The sequence below is a fragment of the Sphaerodactylus townsendi genome, linkage group LG01 (genome assembly GCF_021028975.2).
Source record: "Sphaerodactylus townsendi isolate TG3544 linkage group LG01, MPM_Stown_v2.3, whole genome shotgun sequence".
Taxonomy (NCBI): domain Eukaryota; kingdom Metazoa; phylum Chordata; class Lepidosauria; order Squamata; family Sphaerodactylidae; genus Sphaerodactylus; species Sphaerodactylus townsendi.
The window spans coordinates 13076092-13093611 of NC_059425.1; the positions used below are offsets into that span (position 1 = coordinate 13076092).

The 17520-nt window shown below is 51.0% G+C and overlaps 1 protein-coding gene across 3 annotated transcripts in view; it reads left to right on the plus strand.

Annotated features, from left to right (window-relative positions):
• LOC125441251 (hepatocyte nuclear factor 6-like) overlaps positions 1–9952 on the plus strand; it is a 47663-nt gene extending 37711 nt beyond the window's left edge. For 2 of the 3 annotated variants that reach the window (XM_048511718.1, XM_048511729.1), the window contains one exon: positions 781–3114. In XM_048511718.1, coding sequence (XP_048367675.1) covers positions 781–1079 — 299 coding nt within the window. In that variant the 3' untranslated portion in view covers positions 1080–3114. Of the gene's footprint in view, positions 1–780; positions 3115–9111 lie in introns of those variants that run through there. The other variant, XR_007245806.1, reaches the window with a different exon arrangement.
• The last annotated feature ends 7568 nt before the right edge of the window (positions 9953–17520 follow it).

Consider the following 17520-nt stretch of genomic DNA (forward strand, 5'->3'; position numbering starts at 1 on the left):
GAAAAAAAGTTTCCTTTTGTCTCTCCTGACTCTACTGCCAGTCAGCTTCATCTGCTGTCTTCGAGTTTCAGTATTTTGGGATACGGAGAACAAGTTCCGTCTGTCCCTCCTCTCCATCTTGCGCATCATTTCATAAACCTCTTTCATCGTTTCCCCCACACTTACTTGTGGGGCTGGACATTTCTCGTCCGGCCTGTCAGTCACCCCATCGAGTCGATAACCGCATGTGGCGAAGTGACCGGAAATGTGTCTTTTTCGATTTCATGGGTGGGCCGCTGCGAGTGGTAGAGGGCTGGATGAGATGGACTCCGGTCTGATCCAGCAGGCCTGGTGGCGTAGGAGGCTAAGAGCTCGTGTAACTAATCTGGAGGAACCGGGTTTGATTCCCCGCTCTGCCGCCTGAGCTGCGGAGGCTTATCTGGGGAATTCAGATTAGCCTGTGCACACCCACACATGCCAGCTGGGTGACCTTGGGCTAGTCACAGCTTCTCGGAACTCTCTCAGCCCCACCTACCTCACAGGGTGTTTGTTGTGAGGGGAGAAAGGAAAAGAAGATTGTCAGCCCCTTTGAGTCTCCTGCAGGAGAGAAAGGGGGGATAGAAATCCAAACTCATTTTAATGATGATGATGATGATGATGATGATGATGATGATGATGATGATGATGTTGTTGTTGCTGCTGCTCAAAATGAACGCGAGTGACTGACAGGTTCTTCTTGGGCGCCCTCCTCTTCAACTCTTCTTGTTCTTCCTCCCCTCCCCCATCCCTCCTCTTCCTCAGCCTGCAAAAGGAAAGAGCAAGAGCAAAGCAAAGCCGACCGAAACCACGTCCCTAAGCGCCACCGGCTGGTCTTCACCGACATCCAGCGCCGCACGCTGCACGCCATCTTCCACGAGAACCAGCGCCCTTCCAAGGACCTCCAGATCACCATCGCGCAGCAGCTGGGCCTGGAGCTCTCCACCGTCAGCAACTTCTTCATGAACGCCCGGCGGCGCAGCCTGGACAAATGGATGGACGAAGGCCGCTCCCCGTCCTCGGCCTCCAGCGCCACCTCGGCCGTCACTTGCACCAAAGCGTGACCGCCTGCCCGCCCCCCCCCCGCCCCCCCAGCTGACCCTTCTCCCCTTGACCCTCCAGATACCAAAGATGGCGGGACGGGACGGCGCCTGGCCGACCACGTTTTGGGGCGAGGCGTCCCCGCTCTGGATTTAAGCCTGCTCCGGATTCCCAAACCGGATCCCTCCGCGAGGTGACCTGGGACTCCGAGGGGGGGGGGGGGGTTTGCACCCACGTAAATAATGCTAATAATAGTTAATCAGGAATAGAAATAGAGCGTCTCCCCTTTGTGGAAGGAAACAGGGAGACTTGGCAGGATCGGGGGGGGGGAGGGGTCGACAACCTCTTTGTGAACTTTCGCTTCTGCTCCGTTCCCCTTTTGCAACCGGGGCTTTGTTGCGCTTGCAGAGGAGGCAGTGCCATCTAGTGGTGAGAGGCTGGCATGGGGAGAGAGAGCGCGCGTGTGCAGACGACCCGGCTTAACCGGGCCAGAGGGGCAGCCGAGTCTTGGGCGAAAGAAAGGCAAAGCTGGAAGCCGAGGACAACCCCCTAACAACAGTCTGGATAAACTTTACGCAGGCCCCCAAGTAGCCTTTACATTCTTGTTGGGGGGGTGGGGGTGGGGCTGAAATTTTGCTGTAATTACAACTGCTCTCCATGGTTCCAAGGGGGAATAATGACTGCTTTGGAGAGGGGGCTCTGTGTAGGGTTGCCAACATCCAGGCAGGGCCTGGAGCTCTCCCAGAATGATGACTGAACCCCAGATGTTGGAGATCAGTGCCCCTGCCAAAAAGGGCAGCCTCGGAGGGTAGATACTCTCCAGCATTATACCCTCATCTCCCCCCGGCTCCACCACCAAAATATCCAGGAATTTCCCTCCCTGGAGTTGGCAGCCCTAGCGTGCCTTGAATGGCATGGAGCCCTCGACTCAGTGGCTGGCCTGCAGAGAGAGGCAACTCCGGCCCCTTCCACACATGCAGAATAATGCACTATCAATCCACTTTCACAATTGTTTGCAAGTGGATTTTGCTATTCCGCACAGTAAAATCCAGCTGCAAAGTGGATTGAAAGTGGATTGAAAGTGCATTATGCTGCATGTGTGGAAGGGATCTCAGTTTCCTGGCAGGGTGACAGAAATTCATAAGAAGCAACACAGAGAGGAGGTAGAGATGACAATCCGCCAGATCTCACAACCCAGCGTTTCCCACTGATTTCTCAGCTCTGTTCACGTGCTTTGGCTCTTCTTAAAGATACAAGAGTCCCGTTGTTAGGTCAGGCTGCTGAGATGAGGGCTGCCAACGGGCCAGTTGGCCGGGATAACTTCTGTGCCTTTATCAGCACCTTGAGCTGCAGAAATGAGCAGGTGGAACTTTGCATCACCTGAAAGGCAGAGGAGCAGGGGCTGGGGCATAAGCTGGCAACTGGGACGACGATCCCCATAGAATCCGGTCTCTCCAGATCTTGTTGCTCCATTATTTTAAAGCAAATTATGGGCTGCATTACTCAGAGAACTGCCTGATGTGCCCGGAGGGAGGAAACCAAGAAAATGGCCGAATGGCTCCTGTGAGCCCAAAGTACCCACTTATGAAGAGGAGGGTGCCTGCTGCACTCTGCATGAGTCACTTGCCGGCTACAATCCCCCATCCAGAGTAGAACATCTGGTTCATCCCTGGATGTTCTTGTGTCCTGGAGCGCTTAGTCAAGAGCCGGCATAGCAATAACCAGGTCAGTTGTGTTATATGGTGACAAGCCAGGGAAAACAGGATGGCCTTACCCTGAAGGAACCAAATGCATGCCTCAGAGGGTTGCTTCCCTCTGGGTGTGGCCTGCAGTTTCCCTGGAATTGCAACAATTTGGCGACTGGATTCTATGACATCGCTTCCTTACTGAAGTCACCCCTTCTCCCAAACCCAACCGTCCCCTGCCTTCATCCCCAAATCTCCAGGAATTCCAACAGCCAGAGTTGGCAACAGAGGTAGCAGGTTCCAGTGGGTAGGGCCCTTTCCTTGCTATAAAAAACAGAATGTCTCGTCTTATATAGGAGCAGCAGTGGCGTAGGAGGTTAAGAGCTCGTGCATCTAATCTGGAGGAACCGGGCTTGATTCCCAGCTCTGCCGCCTGAGCTGTGGAGGCTTATCTGGGGAATTCAGATTAGCCTGTACACTCCCACACATGCCAGCTGGGTGACCTTGGGCTAGTCACAGCTTCTCGGAGTTCTCTCAGCCCCACCTACCTCGTAGGGTGTTTGTTGTGAGGGGGGAAGGGCAAGGAGATTGTGAGCCCCTTTGAGTCTCCTGCAGGAGAGAAAGGGGGGATATAAATCCAAACTCTTCTTCTTCTTCTTCTTATATGCCCTTTCTTTGAAAAGAGAGAAAAAGCCAGGGTCAGAATTTCGACTTTTTGCTTGGGGTGTGGAAAGGTCCTAATGCCGGCCGGTTCCTTTATAAGGGCGTGCTTGCAGACGCAACCGTAAACCGGTTTCCAAACTGGTTTCACTGCTCCACCAAGGAGTAAACGCAGAATATGACTCTGTGACAAAGGATCCCACATCAGAAATAGTTCTTGACACCCTTAGAAGATGAGCGTTTCTGAAGCAGGCTGTTTGGGCGGAGGTAGGAGAGTCTCAATACATTTGTTTACATTTGTCCTGTAAACCGGTCCTTAAGACAAGAGGGACGAATTAGTAGTTGATGAAGGACGATAGGAAGGCTGTAGGCACAGAGCTGGCGAACAGAGAGTCTGGCCAATGTAACTTCGTTCTACCTATTGTGGTAGGCTTTCATGGCTGGTAGCAGCTGGCTGTTGTGAGTTTTCTGGGTTGCATGGCCGTGGCCTGGTCGTTTATGTTCCTAATGTTTCACCCACATCTACGGCTGGAATCTTCAGAGGCATGTCAGGCTGGGATGTTTTGCTCTGCAATGGCAGCGTGGAGTGATTGTGCGGTGGGGTCTATGTTTGGTCTGCCTCATAGGCACTCCACACTGCCACGGGGAGAAACAGATACCACCGTGGTACGCCTCTGAAGATGCGAGCCATAGATGCGGGCCAAACATTGCGAGCAAAAACTACTGGGCCACGGCCACACAGCCTGGAAAGCCCACAACAGCCCGTTCACTCCATTCTGCTGGAACAGCTACGTTTGAGCCCATTGGCACCTTAATGATTGACAGCCCCACCTGCAGGATTAGGCACATGGCCACAGTGCGGTGGCCACACCGCCACTCCCACGGAAACTCCCTGGTGGCACGGTGAGGCTTTAAATGCAAAAATGCCTCCCCGCTGCCGGGAAGCCTCGATTGGAATTAATGGGTGTACGCCATCTTTTAAGGTTGCATATGTCCAAATACCCACCTGTGTTCCCAGCCCACCCCGGCGGTGGCAGCGGGGAAGCTGGGACACTGGTGCCAAGTCCAGCAACGCATTCCAGTGCCCAGGAGGGTTGCAGCGACTGTACATCAGTGGTATAATCTGCCAGGGTAGCTGCCCCGGGGAGGGTGAATCTGCCAGTGCAGCCAAATGCTGCTCCCACAGGCAGATTCAGCCCCCCCCCCCACCACCACCACTCTGGATGGGGCTCCAAACCTCCAGGAATCTCCCAACCTGGAGCCAGCAACTCCCATCTGTGTTAAAAAGGCAAGATTTGAGTCTTGTAGCACCTTCAAAATCCACAATAGTTTTAGGGTATAGACTTTCAAGAGTCAACGCTCGCTTCATCAGATGCAAATAATGAGCCCTTATATTCCAGTCAGAAGATGGGAGAGGTGGGTTGTGATGCACAGGTACCATGCAAAATGCAAGCCTTTCCCAAACAAATCGACTAAAACGTTTGTAAAATGTTTCAGTCCTCCCCTTGCCATGATATTTGTCCACACGCACCACCTCGAAACGATTCCTGGCTGCCATTTTGTGATTTCCCCCTTTTTTTTGGACTGATTTGTTGATTTGATGCTTCAGTGCTTATTAGCTGCTCCTAGCTGTGGTTTTCTACACCTTGTATATTTGATGCTTTGAATATTTTAATCTCCCCCCCCCATTCAAAAAACAAACAGGAATTAAAACGAGAAAGGGGGAACAGAGTGAGCTCAACAATGTGATAAAAGCCCTTCGGGGGAGGGCGGTTTATAAATATAACAATAAAAATAAATAAAATGGCACTGAGGAGAAAGTTCGGGGATGGCACAGAGGCGTGGGAAACGTCGTCATTAGATCGCACAGGGAGTGAAGCCGTTTTGAAGACGTTTCCTACCAAAGAATCGTTTTAAAAGGGGATTCGTTTTAAACATTTTGAGGCTGGAAATAAAACTTTTTCAAGCCATAAAAAGGGGGGGGGGGGAAATGACGTGGAATTCCACGGAGGAAACATTTTATTTCCTGCCTCAAAATGTTTTGAAAGGTTTGTGTGGAAAGGGCCACGATTAGCTAGATTGCGTCCCGGCTCCTTTCTTTGGAACGCCCCTCCCACTTCTGACTGTGGTAGAAGAGTTCGAGGATCTCCTTACATCTGACAAAGAGAGCACTGGCCCTCCATATGCCATGTCCTGAATATCTTCCTGGTCTGTGCCAGACTCACACCTTGCTCTGTACGGTGCTACTGGACTCAAACCTTGTGTGGCGTAGTGGTTAAGAGCAGGTGCACTCTAATCTGGAGAACCGGGTTTGATTCCTCACTCTGCCGCCTGAGCTGTGGAGGCTTATCTGGGGAACCAGATTAGCTTGTGCACGCCAACATGTGCCAGCTGGGTGACCTTGGGCTAGTCACGGTTCTATGGAGCTCTCTCAGCCCCACCCACCTCACAGGGTGTCTGTTGTGGGGGGGAGGGAGGGAAAGGAGATTGTAAATCCCTTTGAGTCTCCTTACAGGAGAGAAAGGGGGGATATAAATCCAAACTCTTCTTTCTTCTTCCATCAATTCAATGCGAGATGCAAAGTGCTTCGCTTGTGGTACCCCGGATGACCTTTACTCCATCCAGCCCCTGCCTGTTTCTCCGCTGGGGACTTAAGATACATGAGCTAACCTTTGTGACGACTCCGGCCAGTTCCCTCCTGGTGCTTGATGTGCTGTAGACCCTCTGGAGCATCGAGCAGATGTTCAAAAGGATAAGAAGGACTTTGATGGTCCTTTTGACATTTGCAGTTTCAAAGAAGCCAGACAGGCTGGGGCTTCTCAAGAGGGGAGGGTCGCAGGGGGCTTTGGGGGGACATGAAAGGAAGAGAGGGAGGGACTTATGGGAGCTGTGGATCATCACTGAATGGCAACAGACTCACAGATGCTCGGCCAGGGAAGAAGCCAGCATTTCATAAACGTTAGAGAACCGAGGTCTACCCGCTTTACCCTCCTCCAAGACCCAATTCAGGTTAGACTCCAGAAAAAAACTTACTTGTGAAAAAGGGGAAAGTACCCATCCTCGCTGCGCCACTCCCATTCCGAAGGAAGGAGGCAATTCCAGAGCTGTAACATGCAGAGACGCAACGGCCAGCCTCCAGGAGCAAGAGCTCAGTGTCGTTCCTCCGGGAAGAGCTGAAAGACCCAATCACAGCCAATACCAAGGAATCACAGGATTCCTGACCCCAAGCAAAAGCAAAATGGGAGGAGGTCCAATCAGAACACTTGGGGAGGGGAGTGGCCCAGCGGTAGGGCGCATGATTAGCATGCAGGTGGTCTCAAGTTCAATTCCTGGCATTGCCAATGGAAAGGAGCAAGCAGGAGGTATTGTGAAAGACTTCAGCCTGACGCCCTGCCAGACCGAGTGGACAATTCTTCCCTTGATAGTCTGACAGTCTGATTCCGTATGAGGCAGTTTCATGAGTTGTCGTGCAAGATACGATGACTCCAAATACCCTGGTTAAGACGTGGATCCTGTGGACTACCTTTCTCCTGCTGCAAGGTGCCTCCTTCTGAACGTATCAGAAGAAATCTCCTCACACCAGGAGAAGGAGCTGTTGATAGCAAAATGGATCCACGGTGCCTGATCCTAACAGTTCTAGTCCTGATCCTAGGGAGCAGCAGTGGCGTAGGAGGTTAAGAGCTCATGTATCTAATCTGGAGGAACCGGGTTTGATTCCCAGCTCTGCCGCCTGAGCTGTGGAGGCTTATCTGGGGAATTCAGATTAGCCTGTGCGCTCCCACACACGCCAGCTGGGTGACCTTGGGCTAGTCACAGCTTCTCGGAGCTCTCTCAGTCCCACCTACCTCTCAGGGTGTTTGTGGTGAGGGGGGAAGGGCAAGGAGATTCTCAGCCCCTTTGAGTCTCCTGCAGGAGAGAAAGGGGGGATATAAATCCAAACTCTTCTTCTCTTTCTGTGTCTAACCTCAGCGCAAGGGGATCACTGTCAGAAAGCTCTTCCAAAAAGACACAGGCCAAAAATTTCTGTGCCTGTTTTTTCCTATTGCAAGGTAATTTTATCACCTGTATTTCTGAACTTCAAGAAGCTAGTTTCCAAAATATTTTGTGCCCACGGCCAAGCATCAGTGTCTGCCCCCTTAGATTTCCACTGCCAGGATCCTAAAATGATGACCCCCCCGGAGCAACAACAGCATTTTGGGTGATGCTGAGAACAGGTCGGAAAAAGGTTTGGGAGTTTGTCTGGAACTTTTGAAGACAGGTCAGAATATTTTTTTTTCCACGGCAAGAGTCCAGTCCTTACTTGAAAAGGAAACGTTAACCAAAAAAAATAGCATCAGGGTGCATTTTGTGGATTTTTAATATGCGTCGGTCACAAGAGAGAGGTGAGGTTTCTGCCACCCTCCCGTCGTAATTCCAGATGTGAACTGATAATCTTGTTAACTGGAAGCCCAGGAGAGTCCAGAATCGAAGTCTTCAATTCAGGGTTGGTCCCCGCTTACAGGAACGGTGTAATGGTTGAGACTCGGTCTGCAAAAGGCTTCCAACTGCCCTGAAGTAGGATCCAAATGCAAAATATTACAGGTATGCGGAGCAACCCTGACCTCATTGGTTACCAGAACCGGCTTTGCTTCTGTAGAACTGGCTTCCGCCGCCGCCACATATCCAGTGGGTGCAGACACCGGCTTGGTCCTCCCCCCTCTCTTCCCCCCAAAGCTCCCTCTGCTAGCCACTGCCTCCTTCCCCCGTTCCTGTTGAGTGTTCCCACCGTCTGAAAATATGTTGAAATCGCCGAAAAACTTCTACCTCACTTTGTCTCTTGCACCAAAAGATACCAAAGATTTTCTTTTCATTTTGCAAACAAGTCTTCGTGCGTCTGCGTGGGTGTGCATGTGGTCGAGAATGCGTGGGAGCGTGAGCCGTGATATATCTATATTTCTATATACTTTTTTTTTTGTTTTGCATGGCTTTTCGAAGTACTCTGTGTCGGAACGCTCAGCTTGCTCTGGCCAAAGGGGGTCATGGCTTCCCTGCTTTGCTGAAATGGACAATGGGCCTCAATCCGATTGTCAAAAATCGTCCTTTCTTCCCCCTTCCCTCCGTACCACATTTATGCTACTAATAAAATGCACTTTAGTGAGTGAGCCACAGGGTTAGAAGTCTAGAAGGTCCTTTAATGGAGGCCCAGAGAGACACAGAAAAAGGCAGTTTTCCAGTTCTAAATGATGTTATTTCTACTTTACAACCTCTACGAATTCACTGGCATTCTCTGCAAGCGTGGGCTTGGAATGATACATTTGCAACGAAAAATAAATCCCTCTTAAATCCTCCCCCCTAATATATTAACCCGGTGCAAAGATGTACCTGTAGCCATACGTTTTTCACTTCACCAATAAATGTTTGAGGTTATTCCAGTGCCACACAAATCGTGTAAGCAACAATCTACGTTTGCTGATTACAAAGCACATAAAAGGTCAGTGTTACCTGTAGGCAACCTCAAGATTTTGGTGACCACAGTTATTATTTTCCTGAATTTCATTTTTTTTTTTTTTGGTGGCGGACGTGAGGGAGAGACTTGCTGATGAAGAGTTAGCCTTCTTAGAAACTGTTACGGGGCGTGTCCGCCATGGGTTCCACCATTAGTTGGACCCACAGTTCCAAAACTAGCAATGTGTGTGGTCTAAGCTCACCTGTGGTGTGTTTGATGTTTTAGGATGCTGAACACAATCAAAACCAAGGCTACCATGCTGGACGCTGTCGTTCAGGCTCCAAAGAGAGACTCCCCCACCCACCCTCCATGCTGACCGCACCATGCGCCTGGCCTCTCCTCTCAAGCGCACATCTGACTTCCATCATTGGTCAGCAGCATTTCCATCTCTGCCACCCTGGCAGAGAGACCCATGTGTCGTGCCCCTGCTGCTAAGACTGGCTCACAACATGTGGTTGATGTAGGGTTAAAAACATGCTCCGATCTGAAGTGGGCGTTTTCAGTAGCAGAATTAATCATACAATGTAGAATCATAGAATTCTAGAGTTGGAAGAGACCACAGGGGTCATCGAGTCCAACCCCCTGCCCTGCAGGAACACACAATCAAACCACTCCTGACAGATGGTCATCCAGCCTCAGTTTAGAAATGTCCAAAGAAGGAGGCAGCGTATTCCACTGTCAAACCACCCTGGCCATCAGGAAGTTCTTCCTAACTTTTAGGTGCAATCTCTCTCCATGTACTTTGAATCCATTATTCCATGTCCTAGTCTCTGGAGCAGCAGAAAACAAGCTTGCTCCCTCTTCAACATGACATCCCTTCAAATATTTAAACACGGCCATCATGTCACCTCTTAACCGTCTCTTCTCCAGACTAAATATACTCAGCTCTTTAAGTTGCTCCTTGTAGGGAATCCAGACCTTTGACTATTTTGGTCGCTCTCCGCTGGGCCCGTTCCAGTTTGTCCATACCCTTCTTGAATTGGGGTGTTCAAAACTGGACACAGGATTCCAGGTGAGGTCGGACCAATGCAGAATAGAGTGGTACTATTATGTCCCTCAGTTTAGACCAGGGGTATCCAACTCTGGTGCTCCAGATGTTCATGGACTACGATTTCCCAATTGGCCATGCTGGCAGGGGCTGATGGGAATCGTAGTCCATGAACATCTGGGGCACCAGAATTGGATTACCCCTCTTTTAGACACATAGTTCCAGAGAGAACATAAACGATGCCTTTCCCTGCAAATAATCAAGGTCTAACATTCCCTTCCCCCAAAATGTGAGCTTTTGGTTTCCAGAAACACCATGCTACAGCAGGTAATCTTTGGTTTTAAAACACCAATGAAGGACTAACTCTAAAGCACAGGTGTCAAACTTGCGGCCCTCCAGACGTTAGGGACTACAGTTCCCATCATCCCCTGCCAGCATGATGCTGGCAGGGGATGATGGGAACTGTAGTCCATAACATCTAGAGGGCCGCGAGTTTGACACCTATGCTGTAAAGCCTTGTTTAACGACAAAACTGCAGATCAGCTTCCTGCCCAACCACAACAATCTTGACAAATGGTTGTGTCAGCGCAAGCCAAAACCACCTCTGAGGCGCAAATGTTCGATAAAACAAACCATTTCAATTGCTCTTTTTTAAAAAAAACTGGCTAAATGGAGGGTCTGCTGCATCTTACATAATGTTGATGACCCCTCAAAGAGCAGGTGCCATTCTGAGTGGTTCAGAGTAACAAAGAATCCCCGCTCTGCTATGGAAACTCGCTGGGGGGCCTTAGACCAGTCACACCCTCTCACCTTGACCTACTTTACAGGGTTGTTGTGAGGATAAAATGGGAGAACAATGTAAGCTGGTTTGCGTTCCCATTGGGGAGAAAGGCTCGTATGAATGAAGTCAGTAAACCAATTCTGCTATCCCATAACCTGTCAGGACTCACCTCTTACCTGTGAACTCATGACACCCTCTTGGTATGCTACACCTGCTCAGGTGACATCTCTGCCCCACGGGAATCAGCAATAAAACCCATTGCGAGACCCGGTGAAGGGAAACCAATATCTGCAAATGCTTAATGAAGACAATAACTGAGGGTCGTTTCTCACATTTGGCAGCTTTGCTGGTGTTTCCTGCCCGAAACAGGAAGCGTGAATGGATGGAGCACACACCGAGGCCCAGCTTGGCTGCAGCTGCTCGGCGCTCTTGGTAGTTTTGCTGCAAAAAACAGTCTAACCGCCCTGCAGCGAAAACGGCGGCCACAAAAAAATTACAAGCTGCTTTGGAGCACAAACCGAGAAGTCATCTTGGCAGACCCCCCACCCCTCCCCGAAGAGCCTCCAATCCAACTGAGGTCCAGCTGACCTTTCTTAGGAAACCTTAAAAAGATTCCACAGCATCCCTTGAGCAGTTTCCTCCAAGTGGCAGGAAACTTTCTCCGTTGTCTGCATTTTCTCTTGGTTAGCGGCCTTGAGTGTAATGCAGGAGCCTGCCAGTCCATTTTTTACTTCAAGTATTTGTATCTGATCCCTTTAGCCCAGGGATGGGCATCTTTTGCCACTGGGTGAAGGCACAACTGCCTGCTTAGGAAGGGTCCGAGCTGGCACCCAATTTGCACCCCCTCCAAAGCATGCAGAGACATAACAGCGGTGCTCTCACCTCTCTTGGGGTGCTTCTTGGAGCAGCAGTGGCGTAGGAGGTTAAGAGCTCGTGTATCTAATCTGGAGGAACCGGGTTTGATCCCCCACTCTGCCGCCTGAGCTGTGGAGGCTTATCTGGGGAATTCAGATTAGCCTGTGCACTCCCACGCACGCCAGCTGGGTGACCTTGGGCTAGTCACAGCTTCTCGGAGCTCTCTCAGCCCCACCTACCTCACAGGGTGTTTGTTGTGAGGGCGGAAGGGAAAGGAGATTGTAAGCCCCTTTGAGCCTCCTGCAGGAGAGAAAGGGGGGATATAAATCCAAACTCTTCTTCTTCTTCTTCTTGGTGGCATTTGTGTTGATTCTGCCGTTTTTCAAGATATTTGAGGTGTCAGAGGAAGGTCATATGAGAAATCAGTGGCTCTCACAGGGCAGATTCGTTTTCCCCTGGCTATGATTTGCTGCCCCCCCCCCGCCCCTCCCCTCATAAGACAGTACTTGTTTCCCCTCCCTCTGCAACAAACACCCACCCACCGAACCAGAAAAAGTTTGTTTAGGCCCAAAACTCCAGCCCTCTTCATAAAAAACAAGGACTTATCAAAAAAAAAATTCAAGAGACTACGTCACAAGGCAGTTAATAACCAGAACGCGTGCGAGCAGGCGGCCATGTTTTCCCTCTTGCCTCGCTCCTGCCCCTCCAACAGGAGACTCATCTGCAAAAATTAACCGGGGAAGCTTTTCCCTGCGAGCAGATGGGGGAAACCTTCACCTGCTCCATTCGGAAGCAAATATATAGCCCATAACATCATGCCTGTGGGGTTTGTGGCGCTCGCCGAGTGGCTTTTGACCGCAAAGGGGGCTAGGTAGGGCTTTTGCCCCGCAAAGCTTCTGACCGGCCGTTGGAAAGTTGGTCAGCTTTGTGGATTTTTTTTAAAAAAAGCATTACTTTGGCAGCAGCCTTCGCACAAGGATCTTCACAGTGAGACTGAAGGTCATTTGGGGCTGGATCCTCCACCCTCATCAGCCATTTTGTGGCCGAGCCCACCTCACTGTGAATCAAAGTCCAAAGCGGCCTACGGGTTCCAAAAGGTTGGGGTCTCCCAGTTGTCGCCACAAGAGCAATTCCAGTTTGGCAGACCCTCTGTGCAAACGCTGGGATGCCCCTCGCCCTGCTTCCCTCTCCCCACTGCCCCTCAAGGCCAAGCTGAGTGGCGTGCTCATGTTTTGAACTCAAAGCAGTGCATTACGATATATTAATAAGCTGAATGTTTCTTCTTTGTTTGTCAACTGTGCTAAGTTTAAAAAAAGAAGAGAGAAACCAAAGTCCTTTTGTTCTGTTCTTGGGGGGGTTTTTTTGCCTGTAAATGAGAAAAAAGGAAGAAAAATGTCGGGGGGGAAAAAAAAAGCTGTACATTTTATACCAAAGTTTTTTCTCCTCGGATACCTCATCCTGTACCTGTTTGTGGTGAAATGTTATTCACAAGAGTAAACGTCCTTAATAGAAGTACAATGTTGCTTGTCTTGTGTAATTGGAAAGGTGAAATGAAAGGGAGGGGAGGGGAGCGATTACGTATTTTCCCCACAAAAATACATCTTTCGTAACCTTACTAAGAATCCAGGAAAGCCACCACAAAATCCCTCAAAGAAAACCAATCTCTCCAGACAGGCTAGACCCTCCCATTTGAGGGCTGAGAAAGCCAAGGAGCAGCAGTGGTGTAGGAGGTTAAGAGCTCGTGTGTCTAATCTGGAGGAACCGGGTTTGATTCCCAGCTCTGCCGCCTGAGCTGTGGAGGCTTGTCTGGGGAATTCAGATTAGCCTGTAAAGGCTCCCACACATGCCAGCTGGGTGACCTTGGGCTAGTCACAGCTTCTCGAGCTCTCAACCCCACCCCACCTCACAGGGTGTTTGTTGTGAGGGGAAGGGAAAGGAGGATTGTCAGCCCCTTTGAGTCTCCTGCAGGAGAGAGAAAGGGGGATATAAATCAAACTCCTCCTCCTCCTCCTCCTCCTCCTCCTCTTCTTCCTCTTCCTCTTCTTCTTCTTCTTCTTCTAGCACCTGGGACACTCAGCTTCGAATCTTCATTCAGCCATGAAAGCTTGCTGGGCGACTTTGAGCAGGTCGCATTTGTTTCACGCAACTGACCTTGCAGGAATCGAGCGCAGTAGCGTCTTAGAGACCAACCCGAATTTGGGGGTGTGAGCTTTTGAGAGTAAAACCCTCTGACGCTACCTCGCAGGGTCATTGTGAAGATAAAATGGAAGAACAATGTAATCCACTGGGGATCTCTGCTGGGGAGAAAGGTTGGGTATAAATTAGGTAAAAGAAAGAACGAAAATAAGAGATGGGAGCCAGTTTGGAGATAGACGGATGGTCCAGCAACCTAGTTAGGGGAAAGGGATGTGGGCTGAACATTAGCTAGACCTGTGGATCAAACATCAGTAGCATTTGCTCCAGCGTGGTGTAGTTGTTAACAGCGGGTGCACTCTGATCTGCGGAACTGAATTTGATTCCCCGCTCTACCACTTGAGCTGTGGAGGCTTATCTGGGGAACCAGATTAGCTTGTGCACTCCGACACATGCCAGCTGGGTGACCTTGGGCTAGTCACAGTTCTTCGGAGCTCTCTCAGCCCCACCCACTTCAGAGGGTGTTTGTTGTGGGGATGGGGGGGAAGGGGGATATAAATTCAAACACCACTTCTTCTTCCATCTGTGATCTGCTTCAATGACCCTTTTGGAGCTAGCTTTCAAGAAGCAGGGCTGACAACTCCAGGTGGGAAATTCCTGGAGATTTAAGTGTGGAGGGAGCCTTCAAGGGGGTATAACGGCATAGAACCGACCTTCCAAAGATGCGATTTCTTCTAGGGGGATTGATGTCTCTAGTCTGGAGAACAGTTCTCACTCTGGGAGAACTCCAGATACCACCTGGAGGTTGGCAACCCTGCTTGGAAGGTTGCTTTTTTTTTTGGAGACTGGCCTTTGCTGTTCCTCAACTCTGAATTCTTGCTTGGTTGTAATGGAATTACAACAGAGTCTCATCTAGACCCATTCTAAGATTTTCCCTGCCATCGCTTCCTGCAACCTGCGCCGTCATTTGACATTGCAGAGCTTAGAGATCCCAGAGAAGCCCTCAGCCTCAGTTACCACAACTAAAGGCGAGAAAGGATGGGGAGGGGGGATTTCTTGGTTCCCCCACCACCACTGTAGCTCACACACCTCCATTCTCCACTCTTAAGAAGAATTTGGATTCATACCCCACCTTTCTCTCCTGTAAGGAGACTCAAGGTGGTTTACAAGCTCCTTTCCCTTCCCCTCTCCTCATCAGATACCTTGCGAGGCAGGTGGGGCTAAAAGAGTTCTGAGAGAACTGTAACTAGCCCAAGGTCGCCCAGCAGGACTGTAGGAGTGCGGAAACACATCTGGTTCACCAGATAAGCCTCTGTCACTCATGTGGAGGAACGGGGAATCAAACCCGGTTCTCCAGATTTAGAACCCACGCTGGCTCCTAACCAGTACATCATTTGGCAGTTAACAATCAGATGCACTTTCTGGAAGATATGGCAAGGAAATCGTACGGCGCCTTCACGTCCTCCAAAATGGGGGTGCCTTTAGGAACCACCACGATGAGATTGAAGATCAAAATTGGGGGTGCCTCAACTGAGGAGGGGAGAAAGGCCTTGCACTGTCTCCAAGAGAGAAACCATGGCTGTGCAGCCCACAGTCCAGCAGCAGGCTAGAACATAAGAAGAGCCGTGCAGGGTTACACCTGAGGCCCATCACACCCAGAATCATGTGCACAAAGTGGCCAATCAGCTGCCTCCAGGGAAGTCCACCAGAAGGACGACCACGATGGTGTCTTCCCATTCATGCTCCCCAGCAGCTGATTTCAAGAGGCCCGTTGCCCCGGGAACTGGAGGGAGCAGGTGTCAGTCATGACTGGCAGCTACTCATAGCCCTATTCGTCATGCCTTTGGTCACCCCGCCCCCCTTTAAAACCTTCCAAGCTGTCAGCCTTGACCACATCCCGTGGCAGCCACATCCACAAGCGCAGTATGCACTGTAAGAAGTAGTTGTGCGTGTCTGTTCTGAATCTCCAACCCTTCAGGGCTCTCTGTTCACTCTCCACACCATGCACAGTTTTATGGACCTCTTGTGTGTCCAGAGGCGTTTCTAGGAAAAATGGAGCCTGGGGGGAAATCTGAGTTTTTCACACCCTAACCCTAACCCTAACCCTAACCCACACACACACCATTTTCCCTAGATCAGGGGGTCTGCAACCTGCGGCTCTTCAGATGTTCATGGGCTACAATTCCCATGCTGGCAGGGGCTGATGGGACTTGTAGTCCATGAACATCTGAAGAGCCGCAGGGTGCAGGCCCCTGCCCTAGATACACCTCTGCAAGGGGGCCACGTGGAATATTTGGGTCAAGGCCGTTGCCTCTGCCTGCTTGGGGAGCAGCATGTATGGAAGCAGAGGGACCATCCTTTGGATGTGATGGGCGCCCAGCTCCCTTCCATTCCACAGATGACCCAGAGGCGTGGGGATCTCTTCCTCTGCTCACTCCGGCACCCCCCTCCCCAGGCGGAAAAGGTAGCCAGCGCCCAGTGCCCTTCCTTGCACGTCCATCTCCCTCCGTGCGCTTGAAGCCTCATCCCCCCTGGCGCAGGCAATTCAGGTGGGACCTGGCTAGTCCCCGAGCACCTGGCAGGGCAAAGGGTTGAGGTCTTCAGCCATGGTCTGGTCTGCCCGGCATGGAAGCCCCACCAGTGGGAAGCCCCGGGGACTCCGCGTAGCTCAGTTCTGTCGGAAGGGAGGACAGGCCGTGGGCGCTGCAAAAGGCCCACCGATGGCTGAGCCGGGCCAGGCAGGGCGGTCTCCTACACGGGCCGTGGGGCGGGGCAAGGGCAGTGCACCACCTGCAGCCAGAGGTGGGATGCAACCAGTTTTCACCACTTCTCTAGAAGTGGCTACTAATTTTTTCTGAGTGCCAAGAAGGGGTTACTAAAGCAACCTCCCTGCCCAATAGGGACTGGAGGTGCGCGTGTGCGGCGGCACCACTGTTTGAATCCCACCACCACGGAACCTGTTATTAAAATTTTTGGATCCCACCACTGCCTGCAGCCCAAGGGAACCCAGGTGGGCTCAGTCGGTATGTGGGGTCAGCAACAGCAGCAGGAGTGCTGCAACGTCCCTGGGCCAGACTGGGCCGCAGGGCCACCATATTCCAGTGGGCTGGACCTGGGGGGAAGAGGGGTGTGGGGGACAATTTTCCATCCCCACGTGACTAAACAGCACCCACCTGGGGCATGGAAGCTCCATCTCTGAGTGTGTCCCCCCTTGGCTACCTTTTCCTCTAAGCTAAACAACCCTAAGGCCCCTTCCGCACATGCAGAATAAAGCACTTTCAATCCGCTTCCACAACTGTTTGCAAGTGGATTTTGCTATTCTGCAAAATAAAAACCCGCTGCAAAAGTGCATTGAAAGTGGACTGAAATTGCCTTATTCTGTACGTGCGGAAGAAGCCGAAGTGTTGTAACTGAGCTACTTGGGCAGCTCTTCTAGCTCCTGATCCTTTTGGCCGCTCTTTCCGGCACCATTTCAAGCTCTACAATGTTCTTTTGCAAACACGGTGACCAGAACTGGACACGATATTCGCACCATAGATTTGCATAAGGCCAGTATGACAGTGGCGGATCTATCCTCTGTTCCTGTTTTAATGATGGCCGGCGTGGAATTTGCCTTTTTCACAACAGCTGCCCACAGGGGTTGACATTTTCATCAAGCCATCCACTATCGCCCCAAGATCCCCTTAAAGAAGAAGAGAAGAAGAGCTCGTGTATCTAATCTGGGGGAACCGGGTTTGATTCCCAGCTCTGCTGCCTGAGCTGTGGAGGCTTATCTGGGGAATTCAGATTAGCCTAGGCAGCTTGTTGACACGCCAGCTGGGTGACCTTGGGCTAGTCACAGCTTCTCAGAGCTCTCTCAGCCCCACCTACCTCACAG